This window comes from Takifugu rubripes, chromosome 10, assembly GCF_901000725.2.
Source record: "Takifugu rubripes chromosome 10, fTakRub1.2, whole genome shotgun sequence".
Classification (NCBI taxonomy): domain Eukaryota; kingdom Metazoa; phylum Chordata; class Actinopteri; order Tetraodontiformes; family Tetraodontidae; genus Takifugu; species Takifugu rubripes.
In genome coordinates, this window is record NC_042294.1 from 12,480,347 (window position 1) to 12,501,662 (window position 21,316).

The following is a 21,316-nucleotide window of genomic DNA, read 5'->3' on the forward strand; positions in this document are numbered from 1 at the left end:
CTTCACTGGGGGCTGAAGCTTCATTGGGAGCTGAAGCTTTACTGGGGGGTGAAGCTTCACTGGGAGCTGAAGCTTCACTGGGGGGTGAAGGCAGATCATGTTGCTGTGGTCTGAGTGTATTATCACCATCCTGTTGAATGATGTGCACAAGTATCAGGAGTGCACAAGATCTGGGTCCACATGTTTGTGGGGCCGTCGGGGCAGATGTGTGTGTGGTTAGTGTGTTTTCAGTTCTTTTTTCTTTTTTGGCTTTGTTTGGTTTTTTCTCTCTTTTCTCTTCTGTCTGTTGCTGGTCTGTTGCTGGTCTGGTATTTATTTGTCTTTGTTGTAATTGTCCATTGGTTTATTGGCTCCCCGGCAGGCCTTAAGAGAACTCCCAAGGTGGAAAACAGTTCAGAGGGCTTTGGAGAAATTTTAAGAAGCCTCTTTAGTACGCACAGATATTAAACACAGATTCATTCATATATTATTTGCAACACTCTGTCCAATATCCATGCAAATAAATTCTATACACATAAGCTTACATAGAAATATATAGAAAATATCTAATATATAACAATTCCCATATAAATAGATTATTGAAAGACATTTCCTTCATATATAATATAGATGAAACTAGAGGTACTTTGTGTGCTGCAGTCTTGAACATACCAGCACTTCGGACACTCTTTGCTTGTGAGTGAAAGGAGAGGGAACGATGCACCGATTTGTTGGGTGTTACACTCCCAAATCTGCCTCTTTGCTGGTGCCGTGATCCTGGGACTGAATTTCTCTCTTGGAAGTACTTTGTTCTTCTCCATCAGCTAACCCTAACCCCATCAGTGGAACTGCTCTTCTGTCCAGTTTAGTTTTTCCTTCTTTTCTTCTCCATTTTGTTGCTCCTTTGATCAGTCTGCTAAATGAAACTGCTTTTACAAGGAGGACACCAACCATCGTAGTGGACAGCCGAGTCTGCGTCTCCCAATAATATCAAATAGATTAAGTAGTAAAATTCACCAGCCTGGTGAGTAAACATAACAATGAGCAAATGAATATGACCATTGGCGTGTGAATAAAACAAGTTCCAAAATGTTCAATGTGTCACACTTTTCTGAAAAAATATTCAGCATTTAATCATCATAACTTATTAATATTATCATGATTACACATGTCTTCTAAATTTTAGGATTGATTTCACTGTCAATTCACTTTTGTTTTTGGAACAACCAATCAGAGCTCTTAGAAGACCACATCATACCAAGCAATGGTCTCAACAACACCTCCTCACCAAGATACCTTTTGTGCACTCCTGGCTAAGAGTTCCTCTCAGAAAAACCCTGAATCTTAAGTTAATTTTTTGAGCAACTGTATTTTTGCGACCATAAGGCGCACTTAAAAGTCTTAAATTTCCTCCAAAATGGAGTTCCACATGCTGTAAATGCTTTTCGGCTTTCACTAAAGCCATTTCGGATTCATTTGTTCATTTCGGATACAGAAGATGATGTACATGAGTACATTGCTAGGCATGAATGTTTTAAGCTAGCGTGCCGGTATGTTTTATCATACCCGCGTCCTATAATCCGGCGCACCTGTAACTGACACTGCGTCTTATGGTCGCGAAAATATGGTAAGTTAGGAGCTCTATGCAAGGACTCTGGACTTGATTGTGAATACAGGCCCCGTTCTTTTTCTTCCCTTCCTTTACCTTCTTTATCTCTCCTTCTCCGGCCTAGGTGCTAAAAGGCTTCCCAGAGTGTCTCCAGGCAGATATATGCCTTCATCTGAACCGGACATTGCTGCAGAATTGCACAGCTTTTAAGGGGTCCTCTAAGGGCTGCCTGCGGGCATTGGCCATGAAGTTCAAGACCACCCACGCACCCCCTGGTGACACGCTGGTCCATGCAGGAGATGTCCTCACTGCCCTATACTTCATATCCCGTGGATCAATTGAAATACTGAGAGGCGATGTAGTGGTAGCCATCTTAGGTAAAAGCAAACTCAGGACACACGCACACGATCACGCAAATACATATAATCCAACTGATTGTTGCGCTTTAAGATGGAATATCGTTCACAGATCTAGTGGTAAGTGAAGAATTGCCCTTTTTTTTAGGTAAGAATGACATCTTTGGTGAGCCGATCAACTTGTACGCCCGACCAGGTAAATCCAACGCGGATGTGAGGGCTCTGACCTACTGTGACCTCCACAAAATTTTTAGAGAAGACGTTCTGGAGGTTCTCGATATGTATCCTGAGTTTGCAGAACATTTCTGGAACAACTTGGAGATCACCTTCAACCTCCGGGATGTGAGTTTCAAAAACATTTTATTGATTTTTCTCATTTTATTGACAAGGGTTCCAAATAATTGTTGCTAGGATTGTAATGAGCTGCAAGTGAGACTTCACGTTTGAGACATTAGAACCACCTCTTCCCTCTGCACACAACTGCTGCTGTCTCGCACCATTTCTAATCCTAATCAGCATCTTGTTGTAAACTTTAAGTGTTCAGAAAGAGTTAAAAAGCTTTGAAAAATGATGCAGAATTTGGAGAAAAGGCTGTTTCTGTCTGTGGGGCAGTTCCCACACACCCAAAACTAACCTTAGGAAATGGCCAAATTGCTATCCAAATATTTTTTCTATGCTACAAAGAGATTCTTATGTTTTACATTTTTGGAAAATATGCATTATCTTGTCGGACATTTTGAACATTTTCGGACATTTTCATAAATAGCTCTTCAGTGAAGTTCAGGGTATCAGAACTGCATATTTGGCTAATTAGGGTTCAGCGATTCCTGAGATTTTAAAAAGTTTCTTTAAGCTAGAGAATCTTATTACTTTACTACATTCCTTAATCATTTCTGAGCAAACATTGTTGGATTATTAAAATCTGCTATTTAACATCTTTATTCCAGACAAACATGATTCCAGGTTCTCCAAGTGATGATTCACTCTGTGGTGGATTCAACAAACTACGCAGACGAAAGTTATCGTTCCGAAGACGCACAGAAAAAGGTTTTTGGAGCTTTTTATCCATCCATCCATCCATCCATCATCCATCCATCCATCCATCCATCCATCCATCCATCCATCCATCCATCCATCCATCCCTCCATCCATCCATCCATCCATCCATCCATCCATCCCTCCATCCATCCATCCATCCACCCATCCATCATCCATCCATCCCTCCATCCATCCACCCATCCACCCATCCATCATCCATCCATCCATCCATCCATCCATCATCCATCCACCCACCCACCCACCCATCCATCCATCCATCCATCATCCATCCATCCACCCACCCACCCACCCATCCTCCATCCATCCATCCACCCATCCATCCATCATCCATCCATCCATCCATCCATCCATCCATCCATCCATCCATCCATCCATCATCCATCCACCCACCCATCCATCCATCCATCCCTCCATCCATCCACCCATCCATCCATCATCCATCCATCCATCCATCCATCCATCCATCCATCCATCATCCATCATCCATCCACCCACCCATCCATCCATCATCCATCCATCCATCCATCCACCCACCCATCCCTCCATCCATCCATCCCTCCTCCATCCATCCATCCCTCCCTCCATCCATCTATCCATCCATCCATCCCTCCCTCCATCCATCCATCCATCCCTCCCCTCCCTCCCTCCATCCATCCATCCATCCCTCCCCCCACCCACCCATCCATCCATCCACCCATCCATCCATCCCTCCCTCCCTCCCTCCCTCCCTCCCTCCACCCACCCATCCATCCCTCCATCCATCCATCCACCCACCCATCCATCCATCCATCCATCCCTCCATCCATCCATCCCTCCATCCATTTATTTTTGGGTCCTTTTCCAACATTTTTTCTTTCTAGATGATGCAGATGCTGGAGAAATCAAAAAATCCCATAAGTCCATGAGGCGGAGACAGCATGAAGCTGCTAAGAACCCAAAAAAGGAGGAGTTATCGAAGCAGCGGTGGCAAGTACATCAAAGTTCGGTGTCTTCACACTCCAGTGGAGAAGAGGTATTTCTGTTGTGATGCATAGCTGCTGTTGTCCATTCATGGAGAGTACATATGGAATCATATATGCATATGAAGCTCTACATCTTCTACAGGGGGAGGGGTCAGTGGTGACCAGACTTGCCCCTCCAACTGAAATGCTGCTTAGTCCACAAGGCCAGGCCACACCAATAAAGACAGAGTGTGATAGAGGTACCAAGACAGGAAACACCTGTAATGCTCTGTCAGGTAAACCAGAGCACCAACCCTAACATCCTCTTCACCAAGCTCTCACACTGATGCTGTTTCACACCCTTCTTTCTTCTCTTCTTCCAACAGGTGCCCTCTCAGGGGTTTCCAACATCTTCAGTTTCTGGGGAGAGAGCCGGGGTGGTGGGCAGTACCAGGAGGTCCCCAGCTGCAGCATGGCCTCCCCACCGCTTCTCAGCACACCTCTTCACAGCCTGACCCGTCAGCAGCGCAGCCAGCTGGACTCTCGCCTTGACCTGCTGCAGAAACAGCTTGACAGGTGTTGTTCTGCCCCTTCTAGGCATTCAAATGATGGGGAAATCCTTCAAAGATGAACTCTTTACTGGAAATGGACTGCTGCAAGAGGTCTTCCAGCTGGGCTTCTGTTCTAACTGAAGTGGGAGAAAGTGGTCTCCATAAATCACAGACGCCAAATCCTGACGTTGCTGTTGTTTATCAGGAATCACATTCCTGGACCACTACATTGGCCAGATTTTTCTTTTGTTTTCTTGACCTCTATATCCCTTTTGGGGTCATGGGGGGGGCATTTGGGGGGTTGGAAGCTTGCTCACAGGTACCTTGGCAGTGCTCTGAATGTAACCTCGCACCTCCCCCTGCAAGCAGTACACCTCCATGTTTCTCCTGCGCCGGGGCATTCCCCTACACACTCAACGACCCCACCCCAAATGAGCAATTATTAACCTTTATTAACCATAATTATGACAGCTGCCATGCGGGGTCACCCGTAGTTGAGTGCATCCTTGTAAGTTATTATTTTTTAATTGTGTTTCCATCTCTGTAATCCAGAACTTTTTCTGGGTTACCTTCGTTTTCACTTGGTTATATCAGACATCTTTGTTTCGAAGAAATTCATTTAGTGGGCGACATTTTGTGCAGGTTGGAGAGCCGCATGTCAACAGACATTGGAGCCATTATGCAGCTTCTGCAGAGACAGATGGCCCTGGTTCCTCCAGCCTACAGTGCTGTCTCATCACCACCCCAGGTACTAGAATTCATAGTCCTGATCGCAGTCTGGACGTCAACCACCTGTCCTTGAGTGTTAAAAGAAACAAGATACTCACCACAAATGAACAGAGTGATTTTATGAAAACAGCTTGTTATCATTGCAAACTTGCCCTGGATGTTGAAACGCAGGCTCATAATTTTCTGTCTTTTGAAGGCCTCACCCTACCCTGGTACAGGACCTGGTTCTGGTCCAGAAGAGAGATTGACCCAACCTGGGGCTCCTCTAGAGACAGACACTCTGGCATCTTTGACACAGGTGATTAGCAATGGGTACAATCCAATCCATTATCAGACCCCAATACCGACGTAATTCAGAGATCCTAAATTTCTGATCCAACCTGCGGAAATTTCCACTCTAGAGTTATGTCTCTGCTTTAACGCTGTCTCCTGAAATGATTTAAATCATGACGGGGGTGTCATATTTTTTAAAAAACAATAAAAATATAGTATTCATATTAAAGCAAACAAAGACCTTGTGGTATCGGCAAAATTCAGGTATTGGGATTGGAAATTAAAAAAATGGGGATCATTGCATCCCAACATCATCCCAACATCCCAAGTTGATAATGTCCAGTGTGTCATGTGACTGATGAATGCAGATGAGTTCTACATTTGACTTAATTTCCTTGTGAATGCAGGACTTTTAGAATTTATGAAAAGTAAGTTGTCTTTACCTCCAGATCTTGGAATCCCAGGATCTCCCAGCCAGGTCTCCGGACTCAGTATCATCTGCAGTTTCTCCAACAATCAACACCAGCCAGGATCAGCTTTCCCACTCTGAACTAGAAAACCTGGGGCAGCATCTAGAGGTAGACCTTCCAGGGCCAGTAGTAGGCATGGGTTTAGCATTAACTCCAGGAGGTGGAACTGCAGTAACTTCAAGCTTAACACGAAGGTTAGACTTTAGTTCAAGCAGATGTATGGGTCAAGGAGTCTGTACCCTGGATCCTGAAACCCAAAGAAGGCTGTCCCTGCAGGAGCCCCAACCTCCAATAAACTCCCAGACACCAAAAAGACACAGCTCTGACCCAGGCGGGAGCTAAGAAAGAGCAAAAGGAGGATAAATGGATTCAAAAAGAGAAACATAATTAATGTCTTATCCTGCTGTTTCAGCCTTTTCTTCATGGCACAGAGTTCAGAGGCACATTCTGTACCTACCAACAAACCCTTTAGAGCACCCAACAACTTCATACCTCTGACCACTAAAGAATTCTCTGCGTGAAAGAAGTGAACCCCCCATCAGACTGTGAAGACAGTCTGAGCAAGTGGGATGAGAGATTTTATGGCCTCTTCTCCTCAGAGACTTCTTCTCTGAACTCTGCTGTATAACCACAATCCAGAACCCACAGAATGTCCAGAGAGGGTCTCCTACCCTACCAGCGTCTCCTACCCTACCAGGGTCTCCTGCCCTACCAGGGTCTCCTGCCCTACCAGGGTCTCCTACCCTACCAGGGTCTCCTGCCCTACCAGGGTCTCCTGCCCTACCAGGGTCTCCTGCCCTGGACGACTAGACACCTTGTCAACCAGATCTGAAATTCTTGGTTATCTGCTTCAGATTCGGTATTTTCCTATGTGACTGCTTCCCTATAAAAGAATCCCTTTAATGCTGTATTCAGCATAAACTGACCAGAATACAAAAAGGCCGAAGTGGAGGAATTCTAAAACAATTAACGCTCCTGCCAAAATCAAAACTGGAGAATTGTAGTGTTAGCTGGTCTAACAGAAAACACGGCGTTCCATTTTGTTAATGTTCCTTTCCCCTTGGACGTTCCCAGGAGGCAGGGCCAAGGCTTCACCACCGTCCTTCACACTGGTCTGGCTGGTTTGCACCTCAGGTGTGGAACTGGAGGGTAAAAAAGCCATGAATTCTCTTCAAAACATATCAGCTGCCCTGTCAGAAACACCTTACTGAGTTTATCACGATGAAGAAAGTAAACGGGCAACTTTCAAGCCCACCAGGGTTTCAAGACTTGATTGTGAACAAGAATTACAGCAGCAACGAAAGTCAGAGTTCTCAAACTAGATCCTCAAATATACACGAGCATAGGAAGGAAAAAGGTGAGGTGCAAAATAATCGATGTGCAAATCACTCTTGAGATGTCAAACGAATGGACAAAACAGACTCACATACGTGTGTGTGTGTGTGTGTGTGCATGGAGGGAGGGACGGACGGGCTGGCGGACAGACAGATATTTTGTGACATATTTTCTCATTTTGTGTTAAAACTATAATATTTTAGCAAACTAAATAATCCAGTAGGACACGCTAGTACTAGCATAGTCCAAGTACGTCAAATGAAAACTGATATTTTATGTTCTCTAAAAAGGGGGAGGAGCATAAAATGAAACATTTTGCTGATTATTTCATTTTCATTTAATTTTCTAATCTGACAACCCTGAAAGATTTTAAAATACCAGTTTGGCCATAGTCCCTTTTTAACCGCTCCATCCCTTTGGACTCTCGGGGAGGGTCCGCGATGGGTGAAGGCCGGTCCCCCCTGGATGAGGCCCCAGTTCATCTCAGGGCATTTGTGGGTTCAGTACCTTGCTCAAGGGCACCTGGGCAGTGCTCTGAAGGTGTTCTGGCATCTCCCCCTACTACCAGAACACCTTCCATATCTTGTCTGCCCTGGGACTCGAACCGACGCCCACTGTTTGGCCATTTCGTATCATTACTGTATAAATATTCAAGTTTGCCAGTTTACGGGGGTCAAGAATGCCGAATTAGACAAGGTAGATGTGCAGTTGCTGACCAGACGGAGAGTGCACTAATCGGTTCTGTGCGTGGTCACATCAGGCCCAGACATGTTTTGTTTCTGCCTTTTCTTGACTTAGGGTTCGGGTTCCACATCTTGCAGACCAGCCTAAATATATCATCCAGAACTTTTGATTCTCCTTTCGCCATCAATGATTAGAATCTCTTTAAGCAGGTTTTTGTGTTTTTGGTTTGTTTTAAATCCTGTTTTTAAACCCTTTCTACTAAATTAAATGAAGGTTTTCCGAAATCATGATAGAAAAAGTCTACGGTTAAAACAATTTTCTTACTTTGCATAATGTCAAATGTTCGGATACAACAAGCCACTTAACCACAAACAGCAACTATCTGAGGTGCAAAGATGTGCAACATTTAACAATGTTCTAATGTCACCACTGCTCAGGTTTTATTGGGAGTAGACTAGAGTAGACTACCTTCTATAAGCGCTGCCAGTAACTAGAGTTTCTTAGAGAAAAGTCAACATGACAATACTTTCTTATAACTGCTCCTCCTTCCTCACCTAATATGCATAAAGCAGCACAGCCATTTTGTGTAAATATATGTACATATATGTACAACACCTCACCAGCTATCAGAGACGGCACATCTGGCAACTGAACAGCAACTGATCCGATTCCAGTGAGCCCTCATCTTCATCCATACTGGAGGCGAACAGGAACGTGTTGACAAATCCTGGACAGCAAAGAGGATTTCTAGTATAAGTAATGGCTTTAGACATGAACACGCCTGTTTTTGCTGTGTTATTATTATTGCCAGGAGCATTCTAGTACTGTAATGAATTTCCTCAACTGTCCAGGTTCAGAATTCAAGCTAACCTAGTTAAAGGTCCCGTTATATAGTGTTGAGATTGCCTGGTTGATTTAGAGGTTTTAGAGAGTTTAATTTGGTTTGTGTGATTTGTTTAGGCAAATCTGTCCGATCAGATGTGCTGTGAGATGGATTAGATCTCGTTCATCTTTCCAAAGATGCAATTTCACAATATAAATGGCATTTTTCCCATCTTTGGAGCAATGACACTGGGAATCTACTTCAGATGTTTGATGAAGGGAATCGTAGCCTGTTTGCATTTGAATCTGATCTTAATAAACTCTCAGCTGAACTCATCTGAAAAAAATTCTTTACATTTTTTATCAAATGATGATACATTTTAAAACTTGTCTTCCCTGATTAGAAATCAGACCGTCATGATGCTGAGTCAGTTGGGGAAAGGGAAGCCTGTTGAAGTGCAATAGTCCTTTAATAGTTGACATGTGTAGCAGCTTCATTACAGCCATTCATTTTTGGCACTTTTGTTTTTAGAGTGCGGGTGTTTAATTAAAACTCAGGAGTGCATCATGCTTTTCAAAGCTCAACCTATTACAGTTTGTAAAGAAATTCTGAAGGAATGAGATATGATGGAGTTACCCTTTAATACAGGAAAAGATTGTATTTTGCTGCTTGCTGGTCTGAGCGACTCAGTTTATTATTGTTGTAGGACTGTTTTTTTCCTCCGTTTTGGGGGAACAATCAGCTCCTGTTATGCAGTGCAAGTATCGTCCATTCGTATTCACCTTTCTGCATGGTCGTGCTTTTGTAAATTCTCCTTGTAAATGAACCTAAAATGTTTTTCAAATGTTCCACCTGAATCTCCAGAATGTTGTTCTCCGTGCACTAAATGGATACATGGAATTGCACTGAACCAGCACGTGTAGCGCTCCCGCTGCTTTCTGCAGAGGCGTCCTCGAGTCTTCGGCCAAACTACGGGAATTTTAAAATTGAACCCATAATCGACAGATCCACTGCAACTCTTTCAATCATAAAACATGTCTGAGGAGTCAGCTGTGATTATTTTAATGGTTCCATTGTAGGAAATTTGGGGGTGTGATGAGGATGACTTGAAAACTTGAACTCACAGAATTATTGTACAGGAAAGTTTTGGTTTCTACACTTATTATTAGCAATAATGTGTTTTTGCTAGGCTACTCTTAAACATTTTCAAACAAAACAGAGGAACAAATGCAAATTTACTCGGAACTGACACTTCCTCGTGGTGGAAGAAAAAAAATGAAGAAAAAATAGTTTTGGAACTACAGACCCCTCTGGTGACATTGATTAAAAATGAAAAAAGAATGCGTGGCCATAAGATAGCCTTGATTTGATCGTTAACATGGACAAGTATGAATTGTTTTCATTGTATTTTAATTTAGGAGTGATTTCAACGACATATTTTGGTCATTTGCGCTCAGTGTTGGAGGAAGTCTTAGCTAGTGGCTCTAAATTTGACTGTTTAACATTCATGGGTTTAAAGGCAAGGAGTGTGTGGATCGATTTCATCATCAACAGCTGGAAGGTCTGAACCACAGGCAGAACTCTGCTGAAGGACTTCTATATCTGGCACGGAGAGCCTTACGCTAAATTAAAGCCAAATAGAATTAGCATCAGTGGTTGCGTTGACGCATTTTATCGTAAAATAGTTTGGTTGAAGGCTGCATAGACAGGCAGCGAGCCACACGCCATTGGGGGCCACTTTACCGAGGCCTTGGAGGAGTTTAATGGCTGTTTCTGGATCGACTGGAAAGATGCAGGAACCCTCTTTTCGCTACCATTAGCAACAGTCCGGCTGACAATCGGCGTGTTCTCATCTCGAGGCTGCGCCTTTCCACGCTTTTTTTGAAAATCCAGTGTCACCACAGGGGGGCCGTATTGTAACACAAATCTTTGTTAGCTTTCAGGCCATCGTTGATGAGACAAACACAATATGAGCAGAATCGTTTGTTTTTTGGTGTATTAATTGTTGACAAAAAAAATGTACAAGGTATCTTGATATCGTTAGACCCATTATCATTTATTGTGAAGAAACTCTTTTTGTGAAGGAAAGGTTTTCTTTTATGGAAATACACATATTCTCCCCCTCTCCCCTCCCTCTGTGCGAACAATACAAGAATTGTTTTTTTTATTTTCCAAAATCATTTTAGCTGAATAACTACTGGAAATGTAGGTATGAGATGAGGTATGCGTCTGCCTCCCTGTCCGGACGAGCGTCCCGCACTGATGCAAAAACAGGAACAGATTTAGAAACAAGCGGAGCATGATTTGGGTTCCTTCACAGGTAATACATCTAAAATTGTTCAGTCAATTCTTTAATTGTGAACTGTTTGAATGCAAAGTATGTGTGACAAATGTGAATATATTTCCAGTCTTACTACTGAACCCTTTATCGATGCTGTTTTTCATCACCGTCAGTTTCACCAGCCGTCGTCCTCATTCTGTTAACAAAAAGAGTTCTGCTTTGCTTTATTTCATGGTAAAAGCTTTGCAGAAATGGGCTTTCCTCTCCGTCACACACTGTACCGTCTCATTGGTGTCCTTTAACCATCACCTAGTGGCCTGAAGTGTATCTTTACATGCAGAACTTTGACCTCAAAACTAGAATGTGTTGTTGTATTTTACCTTGACTGTGACAGTGGACTTTGCAATGTATTCTGAATATGATGACAGCAGATTGGAATGGTGGTGCATCCTTTGGTGGAGAGCATTTTTGATATCTCCCCATAGCATTTGAATACGCCGATAAACATACACTTCCTTAATAGTCTTCTATACTGCTGACCTTTTCAGTTCTTTGGTTCTTTGTATGTGTGTAGATATTTTGAACACTTGCAGAGGTGGTAACCAGGGAGAGGGTGGTATTCAATACTGGATCTGCCTGTAGGTACCAACTTGTATTTAATCCTAATTCTTTGGCACTCATATAGCCAGCACTATGCAGAGACTGAGAATATTTCGTTGGCATGCTTTGAAATGCAGAATACTATAGAGAAAATATACTAAACAATAAAGTTTGCTCTAATTTCTAATTGAAATATTCACCTTATTTAAAAAAAATATGGGAAAGCATTTCCTCAGGTTAAAATGTACTTGAGGTTGATTAAATGTAATTAGGGTGGTTACGCTTTATTAACTTTGTGCACATTTTAACCTGCCTGCTTTGCTTAGTCATGCACCACTGGCGTGGGTTTGACCCACAAAGCAGCTGATTTTATTTTTTGTATGCTTGCAAACTGTGTGTAGAGTAAAACACTGAATTCTTCCAGATAATGGGAGAGTCATATTTATATACATATTTATTCATTGTACTTCCAGGTCATGGGAGAGATGGTACCAACTAGCTCCAAGTATAGTGACTTTAGGTGATACGTTCCTATAATGCATATTTGTATTTGCGGTTGAAGCCACTGTAAGAGTGATGCATGTGTGGCACTCCGCACCGGCTCTGACCACTACCCAAATATTAAAGAGTGCTCCATTTTTCATTTATTGAAATAAAAGGTATCCAAAATGACAGCATTGGTGTGACTGTTGTCAACACAACTGACTGTTCAGTGCAAATCTGTTCGCAATCGTGTATCTTCCAACACACTCCGGAGCGAGGTCAACACACACCGATGTTGTGGAGTGTGTATCCATGACAAGTGGGGAATTAACAAATGGTTCAGACTCTGGATTATAAATTTCAAATTCATATCAAATAGGAAAAGGTAAAACGGGCAAATGGTGATGCTCCAGGCTCTGGTTGTGTAAAAGCATTATTGAACTGATTGAACTTTATAAAATATGAAAAGGTGTCTTTCAATAAACTACTTTGAAAGCATAAGTTGCAATTCTGATTTTGCCACATTTAATGAATAACTTTTTAAAATTGCAATATTAATTTTGAAAATAACCTTGGTTGAACTTGGTTTTTGGACCATATTATAATAGAATTTAAGCACGTGCTATGCTATGCACGTGCTATGCTATGCACGTGCTATGCTATGCACGTGCTATGCTATGCACGTGCTATGCTATGCACGTGCATACAGGCCGGCTAGTAAAATTTGCTGTTGTAGAGAACATGATTATATTTGATTTGAACTGAGTTGATATCGTTCAGTATAATATTGGTGTTGTAACCAAGTGTGGAGATTCAGCAACAGATTTTTTGACCCATACTAACGCATCATTTCCTCTACATTGTTAGAGGGAATTGAACTACCGCGAAGGGACATCTGCCCATTGGAGCAACCACTTTAATGCTGATGTTGCTGAAAGTTTCAACAAACTCATATACTAATGCTAAAAATGCTAAGAATTTATTTGGATTATAAGAAAGTTCAAAATAGAGTTTTGGAATGGAAAAAGAAGAAGTGGGAGCAAGAGAAAAGAAAAATTCAAGTAATTTATCAAAAGCTGCAATTAAACTCAAACATGCTTTTCTTAGCAGATCAAGTTTAAGGCCATAGCCTTTAAAAGCCAGAATCTGCACAGACATTTGCATTTCCTATCATTATCTGTCAGGTATTCCGACTGTCTTGACCTCCTGAATCTTTAACCTCCTGAATTTTTAACATGGCTGCTTGACTAAAGACTACCTTGTGGAGAATAACAGCACCATTTCCACCGATTTTGAGTGTTCCCCTCATCTATTTCTCAACATTTGGGGATGGTTGGCAAGGGAAGATCACAAAAATGGGCATGAGTTCCAGAGAGTGGATGCCCTTGGTGAAGCCATCGTCACCACTTGGAGCAACATTCCCACAAGGCTCCTAGAAACACTCACATCAAACATGCCTAAACAGATTTTTGATGTAAACTCGTTATTATAGAGTCAGTTTATTTCAGTTTTGAGGAGGCAGTTGGGATATAAGGGGCATAAGGGTATCTAAACCCATAGGTTTTGGCTGATGTGCATCAAGGCTGGAAATTCCCCAAATACCTTGATTATGGGCCCCTGGAAGAGTTGAGCCAATCTCCAACAGCTGCCCGAGACAAGACAAACTGACATCAAAGCTGACCGTGACCATATTTGGAGGACAACCTCCAGCGTTTCCTCCCATCAGCCGCGACCATGGTGGTCCAGAGCGTGCCAGTTTGAACCGTTGGCACAGCATTCTCTGGAGCCAACCTACTCGCTACGGCGTGCAATAAACGTTGGTGGCACCAAAGAGACACCAAGGCTTAAGAAAATACTCCTTTTGGAAAGTAACTCAGATGTCTGGAGGTTGAAGCGCACGGTGGAAAATGGGATCAGTCATTACTCAGGGGGTTCATTAAAAACTTTGAAATCAGATATGACTTCTTCACGTTGCAGGACGATTTCTTGGTATTTGAACCTTCAACATGGCCTCAGGAAACGCAAGACCTCCACATTTTTGGAAACATAACAGTTTACAACATTCCCAAGAAATATGAGGAATCTTGCAAGATGCCACCATGATCACTTAGCTTGATTTGATTTGTTTCCCACATCATTACTTTTATTTTGGATAATGTGATTTAGGAAACAGGGGAGCTCTGGCTTAGACTACATGCAGCTTCATTGTCACAGCTTCAGTATTAACTCAGGTGTGCAGTCCTTTAGGATGGAGGTGAGTTAACACCACGGTGAGTATCCGCCTCTGTTCTATTAAAGTGAAACTTTTTAGTGCCTAGATGGCCCCTACACCTGGAGCAAATCGGGGCTAATTTGAGCTGGTGATGGTTTGCAAACAGCTGTTTCAGACATGCGTCCTTAGTTGATATTTTATGTTTCTCTGTTGAATTTTGGTTTTGAATTGACTTTATGCTATTTAAAGGTTTTGATATAGTTAAAATGCTTTAGAATTGTGATTGTTGTAATTGTTATGGAAAATTGAGACTAAATTATTAATCGGAATTTTTTTTTTTTCCCAATTTCAAGGTTTTCAACCTGCATCAGCTATTTCATAACTCAGTGAAAAATAAAGCTGAAGAAATGAGTTGAGCTGTTATTTCCAATCAGCACTGGGTTCGAGGATCATCTTGACAGTGTGCGACACAAATTAGTTAGCTTAGCTACACGTTAATTTTGTGCAATTAGAATCTCTATTATGAACATTTCATTCTCAGATTAATGCATATCAGAAATATGTCCGGCCTTAAGTTAATATGGTCTCTGGTCAGACTTGAGTAAAGTTTAAAAAACTATTCACAGATTTGGAGTTAACAGAAACATTCATTTTCCAAATGAAGCCTTATCTTAATTAAGATTAAGATGTACTTTGTTCATCCCCGTGGGGAAATTGAATTTTTTTTTTTTTAAGAATCTTTAATCTTTGGAATTTATGCTATTGTCTGATTTTTATTTCATTATCAGAGATTAACACCTAACAGAAACCCATCACTCTTGTCTAGTTGTTGTTTGGCTTGTTAAATTGTTATATTTTACATTATAATTTACCTAAATGTGGTCTACTCATAATAGTACTACGCTGGTGACACTCATTCAACCAGAATTGATGCGCGTCCACGAGGGACCACAATAAGACCACAGATAAGAGATCAATAACCTTGATGGACAACTAATATTGTTAGCAGGTTTATGGGTCTACCGGAAAATCATGAATGCACATGCTGGCATATGTTATATTCCGAAAAGGATGAAGCATAAAATCGAGGAGATTTTCGTGATTAAGATGTACTTACATTGCATTCTTACAAAGTTAAGTAATTCTGACTATGATAATGAATTTTTAAAACACCTCCAAGAAGTTCCTGAATTATTAATTGAAACGTTTCCAATCGTCATAACCATGACGTCAATTCAACATCACTCGTTTGCGTTGTCTCATCTTGAGATTTACGTCCAAGAACGAATGCTGATGCAAATGTGAAACCCAATAATCATGGTGCTCCTCTTTAAGTGCAGAAAACAGCGCTTGTATCCACTTCCATCCTCCCTCTAAGTCAGCAGAAGGACGCTGATATCACGCGAAAAACGTAATTAAAAGGCTCCTCAGAGACCAAAAGTCGATGACTGAATAATATAGAATACAAAGGGTGGTCATTTACCACGCTCTAACTGGAGGTGTCCTGTTAACAGTTTTCGAGACGTCTATTTTTCAATGTAAATCGAGGGGGAAAAACACTTTTTGGGCCGCATGATTTTTTTTTCTATGCAGTACCGCGAGTGGCCACTGGGGACTGAAGTGCTGCACTCGGCCTCGTTCTTCTTCTACGACGATGATCCGAAGCCTGTTCCCCGGCGATTGGACCGACACCGGTCCGTAAAAGGAGTCAATCCCCTCTCCTGTGTGCGTAGGTTGTCCGTCTGTAGCCCACGCCCGACAAGGATGGCGGTACTGCTTCGAGTGATTGAACGAGACCAACGTCAATCAACCCTGTCATTGGACACAAAATAAGCCTGTCAGCGATCTCTGCCTCTGATTGGTTCAGATCCTGTCCGCTGGGTCGATCAAGTTAGTGCACAGCACGGGGCAACGGACACTTGGGGTGGGCGGATTGTATCGGTGACAGCGGTGGTTGGAGTCTTTCAACAAAAGTGTCAAAAACAGCGGACAACTGCTCGGTGAGTGCTACGAGAAGGCAGCGGTTTGTGCGGGAAGTGTGCGTGTGAGACCCCAGAGTTGCGTGTGAACGCGCTCCGGTACTTTGGCAGTGAGATGACGCTGATTTTGGATCAGTGATCTCAGCCCGCGTCAGTGCGATGGCGCGAGCTGCTGGTGCGTTCAATGCGCCTCGGACTTTCCCCCTTTACCTGGATCGGGTGAAAGAGGATCAAAATCGTTTCATTTTCCGCTCCAGGACTCCACGTTCTTATGGCGCGAAGCAGAATATTTCCCGCGGTTACAAGTTGTGTAAGTTCGTAAGCGTTCGCGCGTGTCTGTTGTATCATGCTTACTTTGACGTGGGCCTGCTGCGCGTGTACATGTACGGGCACTACAATATCCCATATACTTTCTAAATAATATAGCTGAGTTCGGATCCTTGTGTTCCTGGGACTGGTTCATTCTTTCTCTGTGTGCTTCTACTCTTCCCATCACAGCGAATCACAGCGCTGCCAAAAGAAGCCTTTCAGTGATTTTAGAGTAAGGGGCTAGGGCTAACCCTAACCTTTACCCTAACCTTTACCCTAACCCAAACCCTAAGGGGCTAGGGCTAACCCTAACCTTTACCCTAACCCTAAGGGGCTAGGGCTAACCCTGACCCTAACCCTAAGAGGCTAGGGCTAACCCTAAGGGGCTAGGGCTAACCCTAACTCTAACCCTAACCCTAAGGGGCTAGGGCTAACCCTAACCTTTACCCCAAACCTAGTACAAGACTTGGTGATATTCTTGCTCCATTCACAAGACTGACTGGGAAGTAGGACTGATCCAAGGCCCTTTCATTATGGACCTGACCCAATCATTTCCCTAAAATGCTCCCGTGGTGCATAATTCTTGTAAGCTTGGTAAAGTGAGCAGCCGATAGTCTGAAAGCTTGTTGAAAATAATGGCAAGAACTGTATCTTAGTTCCTAATGCGGGTTGACCCACCAGCAGCTGCAGGTCTGGCCTCTCCGAGAAATGCATGGTTGTGTTTTCCCTCCATCTCAGACGTCACCGCGTTTACAAGATGAGTGAACGATGTCTGGGCCTTCACGCAACAATGGCAGATGGAATTTCTGGCTAATCTGGAATGATTGTAATGGACAGCATTGAACTATTTTGTTGGATTCATTGTTCCAGTGATTAGGTTATTAAGTGGAGGAGTAATTGCCAAAAAATTGTCAAAATACTTTTTTTTAAATAAATTTTTGTTGGCAAATAATGTGTGTCTTAAATTCCTGCTGGAATATGAGCTTTGTGTTCATCCTTACAGATCTAAAGTGGTGTGTGTGGTAGGACAGAAATGTGCTGTTGTAGAGGGCAACGGTGGTGTAGCTAACGCGCTGGAGACACTAGTGTTGAGTGACTTTGAAGCTCAAAATTTGGGAAGATCAAAATAGTATGCACTTCCATGAGAGATTGGGTATACATATTTGATTTGTCTGATTGGAAAAATGTGTCTTCAGAGATTGGCCCCTGTTGACAGGCTGTCCAATCGAAACGCAACAGGCAGGTACATCAACGTCATCGGGTAATTGGGTAGGACCGTGTGGGTCGCCTTTCTTATTGCAGACAAGGAGACCCGAACCCCCACTGAAGAGCCTACAATACACCCTGGACCAAATGACCCTTTCATAGCACTGAAAAACCCTGTGCTGACCCTCAACAAAGCGGGATTTCTGTGCAGAAAGGAAAAAGTCAAATTCCCAAATCATAGGAGAAAAATTTAACCCGGTAAACCAAAGTACGAACTAATGATTAAATTTGCCTACAATAAGTAAAGTTTCACAGTGGAGCATGCTTGGGCCTTTTGGACCTACTGACAAGAGACCTGAGGCAGCTGATGCAGGAGACAGTTAGCCAGGACAGCGATGGAGAAGCTTTTGAAAAGGAATAATCCAAACTCTGAACAAATCTGACAACTTCAGAACCCAGTTAAGGTTCCAGCGGAGGAGGTAGCAAAAGACAACGCAGCCGAGGCCGTACAGTGGAAGCTTCCTATCACTCGGATTTACTTTCTCCAGAGATGTGATGACACTGACGCTGTTGTGCTTGTGTGGTGAAAAGCTGCCCAACAGTGCCAAGGAAGCTTAAATGCTTAAACCTGCTCACAAACGCAGATAAAATAAATGGATTCTGATAAAAGGTGAAGCTCCGGCCACAGCATGTGTAATGTGACAACCTTGACATGTTCCCACTCACCAAGACATGGCCAGAACTCAGCACTAATGCCCTTTTATCTTCCTTTAGTCTTTACTGAAGTTCTGGGCTGGGTTAAGGACCCATATAGGTCAGCATCTGTTGTTGGGAAGGTCAGGATGTTACAGGAACAAGAGCAACTAACTGAGACAAGATCATAGTTTGCTGGATCGTGGGATCCTGGTAGCTTGACTGACCCATCTTTCAACAGTTTTTTGCCTGACTAAGGAGTTCTCCACTCTGTCAAGCAAAGCTAATATTTCAACATACTGTCATTATATATGTCTATATACTCTCAACATACTGTATCTATGTGAGCAGAGCTTTCTAACCCTGACGGAGAGACTGAGAGCTGTTGAGGAGCTTCACGTCTGCCTGTCTTTAGGTCCTCCCAGGATATATCAGCATTGTGTGCACCTGACCAGGCCCTGGTTTCACACCGAGTAGAAATAAATTAAGAGACTGTGTTGTCATAATTAGGCAAAAGTGGCATTTCCTAATGTTCTTGGTTGGTGGTGAGCTAAAAAAAACTGCTGTGTCTCCAAAAATGTGCAAAACACAGTTGCACTCAGTTGCACTGCAACTTTTTGAAATAAATCCCCATTTTGGGTTTTGTGCCCATCCATGAACTTTAAAATATTGTCTCCTTCCGACAAGAATTGTGGCAGTTTCTGCGCCATTCCTCGCTGCTCCTGCAGGTCAGCACAGGACACTCCTAATGTATTGCGTGTGCACATGCATAGGCCAAAAACTCAAAACCGAGGTATGTCGGGTGGTCGTCTGGCTACGTTCAGACTCCTCTGGACCAAGTCTAGTCAAGCTAACTGTGTCAGTACGCTACACGGTCAATACAAAGCTGGATATCGCTACACAGGCTATATAAATAATCCCCGATTGGTGGAATTTCCTTCATGTAATCTTTAATGTGCCTCCATTAAAGATTGTATATCCTCAAAATTCTATTTAAAAAAGACCTAATTCAGTATGTGCAGGCAGAGGCATGAGGACTCCTCACTCCTAATTAGCTTCTCTGTCTATAATGCTAGAAATCATATGAAACCTTGAATAGATTCATAAAGCACATTATTAAAATGTACTTAGTGCAAATAAATGAACATTTTCTTGCCTAAAAACCCCAAATATCGGCCCTCACAGAACAGACTGGCATTGACTGGCAACAAAAATGAACAGTTGGGGCGATAAGAGGCAGAGAAGAAGACTTCACCATGGAACCAGCAAAACAACTGTTTTTTTTTAAACTTTTATCACACACCCGGACCAGCAGCTCCTTTTTGACGCCCATCGTCCTCTCTAATGGGTGTTAGACAAACCCTGAACCACTGTGGGTACCGTTGAGGGATGAAGGGAAGGAGAAGAACCACATCAAGAAACCTCTGAAAAGGTGTGGATATCCTGGTTGGGAAGAAGAACAAGAGCATCCCAGAGAGAGATGAAACAGATGAAGCATGGTCATTCCATACAGCAGGAACTCTCAAACAACACTTTCCTGTTCATTTTAAACCCGACAGCGTGCTCAGACAGCATCTGATTCACCCTAAGGACAAACCACCCAGACAGAGTCGTGTGCCTCATGGGGAGGGGGGGTCCCTGTTTCAGCTGTTGTCCTGCTAATCCAACAGAGATGCTGTCATTGACATTCCTAGTGAGCCCTTCTCTTTGGAACTGACATACGCACAGAGGCAACAACCGTGGCGTTTGGTCCCACATGTCACCGGCGTTTGTGTGCCAAATTGGTGCTATGCTAAAGGACCCCACATGCTAAAAAACACAACCGTCTGTCTTTTTTGGGTGTGCAGCAGTTTCCAGGCCAGTTCCATCATCGTCAGTCCGCAGGCTTGTCAAACCCAGTCCTCTAGGGCCACGATCCTGCCGGGTTTTCTATCCCACTGAATGCATTTTCAGCCTAGTAGGACAGAAAACCCGGCTGGATCGTGGCCCTTGAGGACTGGGTTTGACACATGTGGACAGAAAATCATTAGAAGGATGAATATTTGGAGACCCACTGATATTGGTGCAGAAACCTGCTCGAGTCCCTAATAATCATGAGCAGATGCCCCTCAGCTGGCCCCTGAAGAAGTGGGAGCTCCACTGGGATGACAGATTTCCTCAGGAACCGCCTGAGAAATTTCAGTTTCCCTCCCTGTATTTCCAATCTTACCCAAAGCTTATTAGCATAGGTAAGGTTTAGAATGTTAATTAGCTGGTAAACACAGAGCTTTGCCCTCCTGCTCAGCTCTTCGTCCTCCACAGTGGACACGTTTGCTGTCATTAGCACTGCAGGTGCTTCTTCATTCTTCAGTGGAACAGAATTAAACATTTAGCCCAACATGCTGTTGGTTCCAGACAAGCTCATGCTGAAACTACACATGCGCTAATGGCTAATTCACCGATTGTGCTAATGTGTTACCACAAGAACTGAGTGTTCAGCAAAGATGCTAAGATGAGCTGTAGCTTTGATCTTTGATGTATTGTGACATCAGCCCCACCAAAACCAGAGAGATCCAGACCCAGATCCAGATCCAGATCCAGACCCAGATCCAGACCCAGTGATGTCAGCGTTTATGTGCAGTGTCCTGAACACGGAGCAGCACAACAGCAGGAAAGATGTTGGAGTTTGCAGCCACGTTGCCCTTGAACACTCCGCTCCATTTGCCAGATATTCCGAGTAATCCAGTTAGTGTAATTGGTCACAA

The 21,316-nt window shown here is 43.1% G+C and overlaps 2 protein-coding genes across 7 annotated transcripts in view; both read left to right on the forward strand.

Annotated features, from left to right (window-relative positions):
* kcnh2b (potassium voltage-gated channel, subfamily H (eag-related), member 2b) overlaps nt 1-12,674 on the forward strand; it is a 105,001-nt gene extending 92,327 nt beyond the window's left edge. For all 3 annotated transcript variants that reach the window (XM_029842904.1, XM_029842905.1, XM_029842906.1), the window contains 9 exons: nt 1,713-1,965; nt 2,093-2,286; nt 2,892-2,991; nt 3,864-4,015; nt 4,108-4,240; nt 4,331-4,520; nt 5,138-5,243; nt 5,421-5,522; nt 5,947-12,674. In XM_029842904.1, coding sequence (XP_029698764.1) covers nt 1,713-1,965; nt 2,093-2,286; nt 2,892-2,991; nt 3,864-4,015; nt 4,108-4,240; nt 4,331-4,520; nt 5,138-5,243; nt 5,421-5,522; nt 5,947-6,309 — 1,593 coding nt within the window. In that variant the 3' untranslated portion in view covers nt 6,310-12,674. The remainder of the gene's footprint in view (nt 1-1,712; nt 1,966-2,092; nt 2,287-2,891; nt 2,992-3,863; nt 4,016-4,107; nt 4,241-4,330; nt 4,521-5,137; nt 5,244-5,420; nt 5,523-5,946) is intronic.
* Nucleotides 12,675-16,167: 3,493 nt separating this feature from the next.
* LOC101064280 (microtubule-associated protein 4) overlaps nt 16,168-21,316 on the forward strand; it is a 37,702-nt gene continuing 32,553 nt past the window's right edge. The window contains exon 1 of one of the 4 annotated variants that reach the window (XM_029843210.1): nt 16,168-16,385. The gene's annotated coding sequence lies outside the window, so the exon portion shown is untranslated. The remainder of the gene's footprint in view (nt 16,386-21,316) is intronic. The other 3 variants (XM_029843211.1, XM_029843213.1, XM_011617456.2) reach the window with 3 other exon arrangements.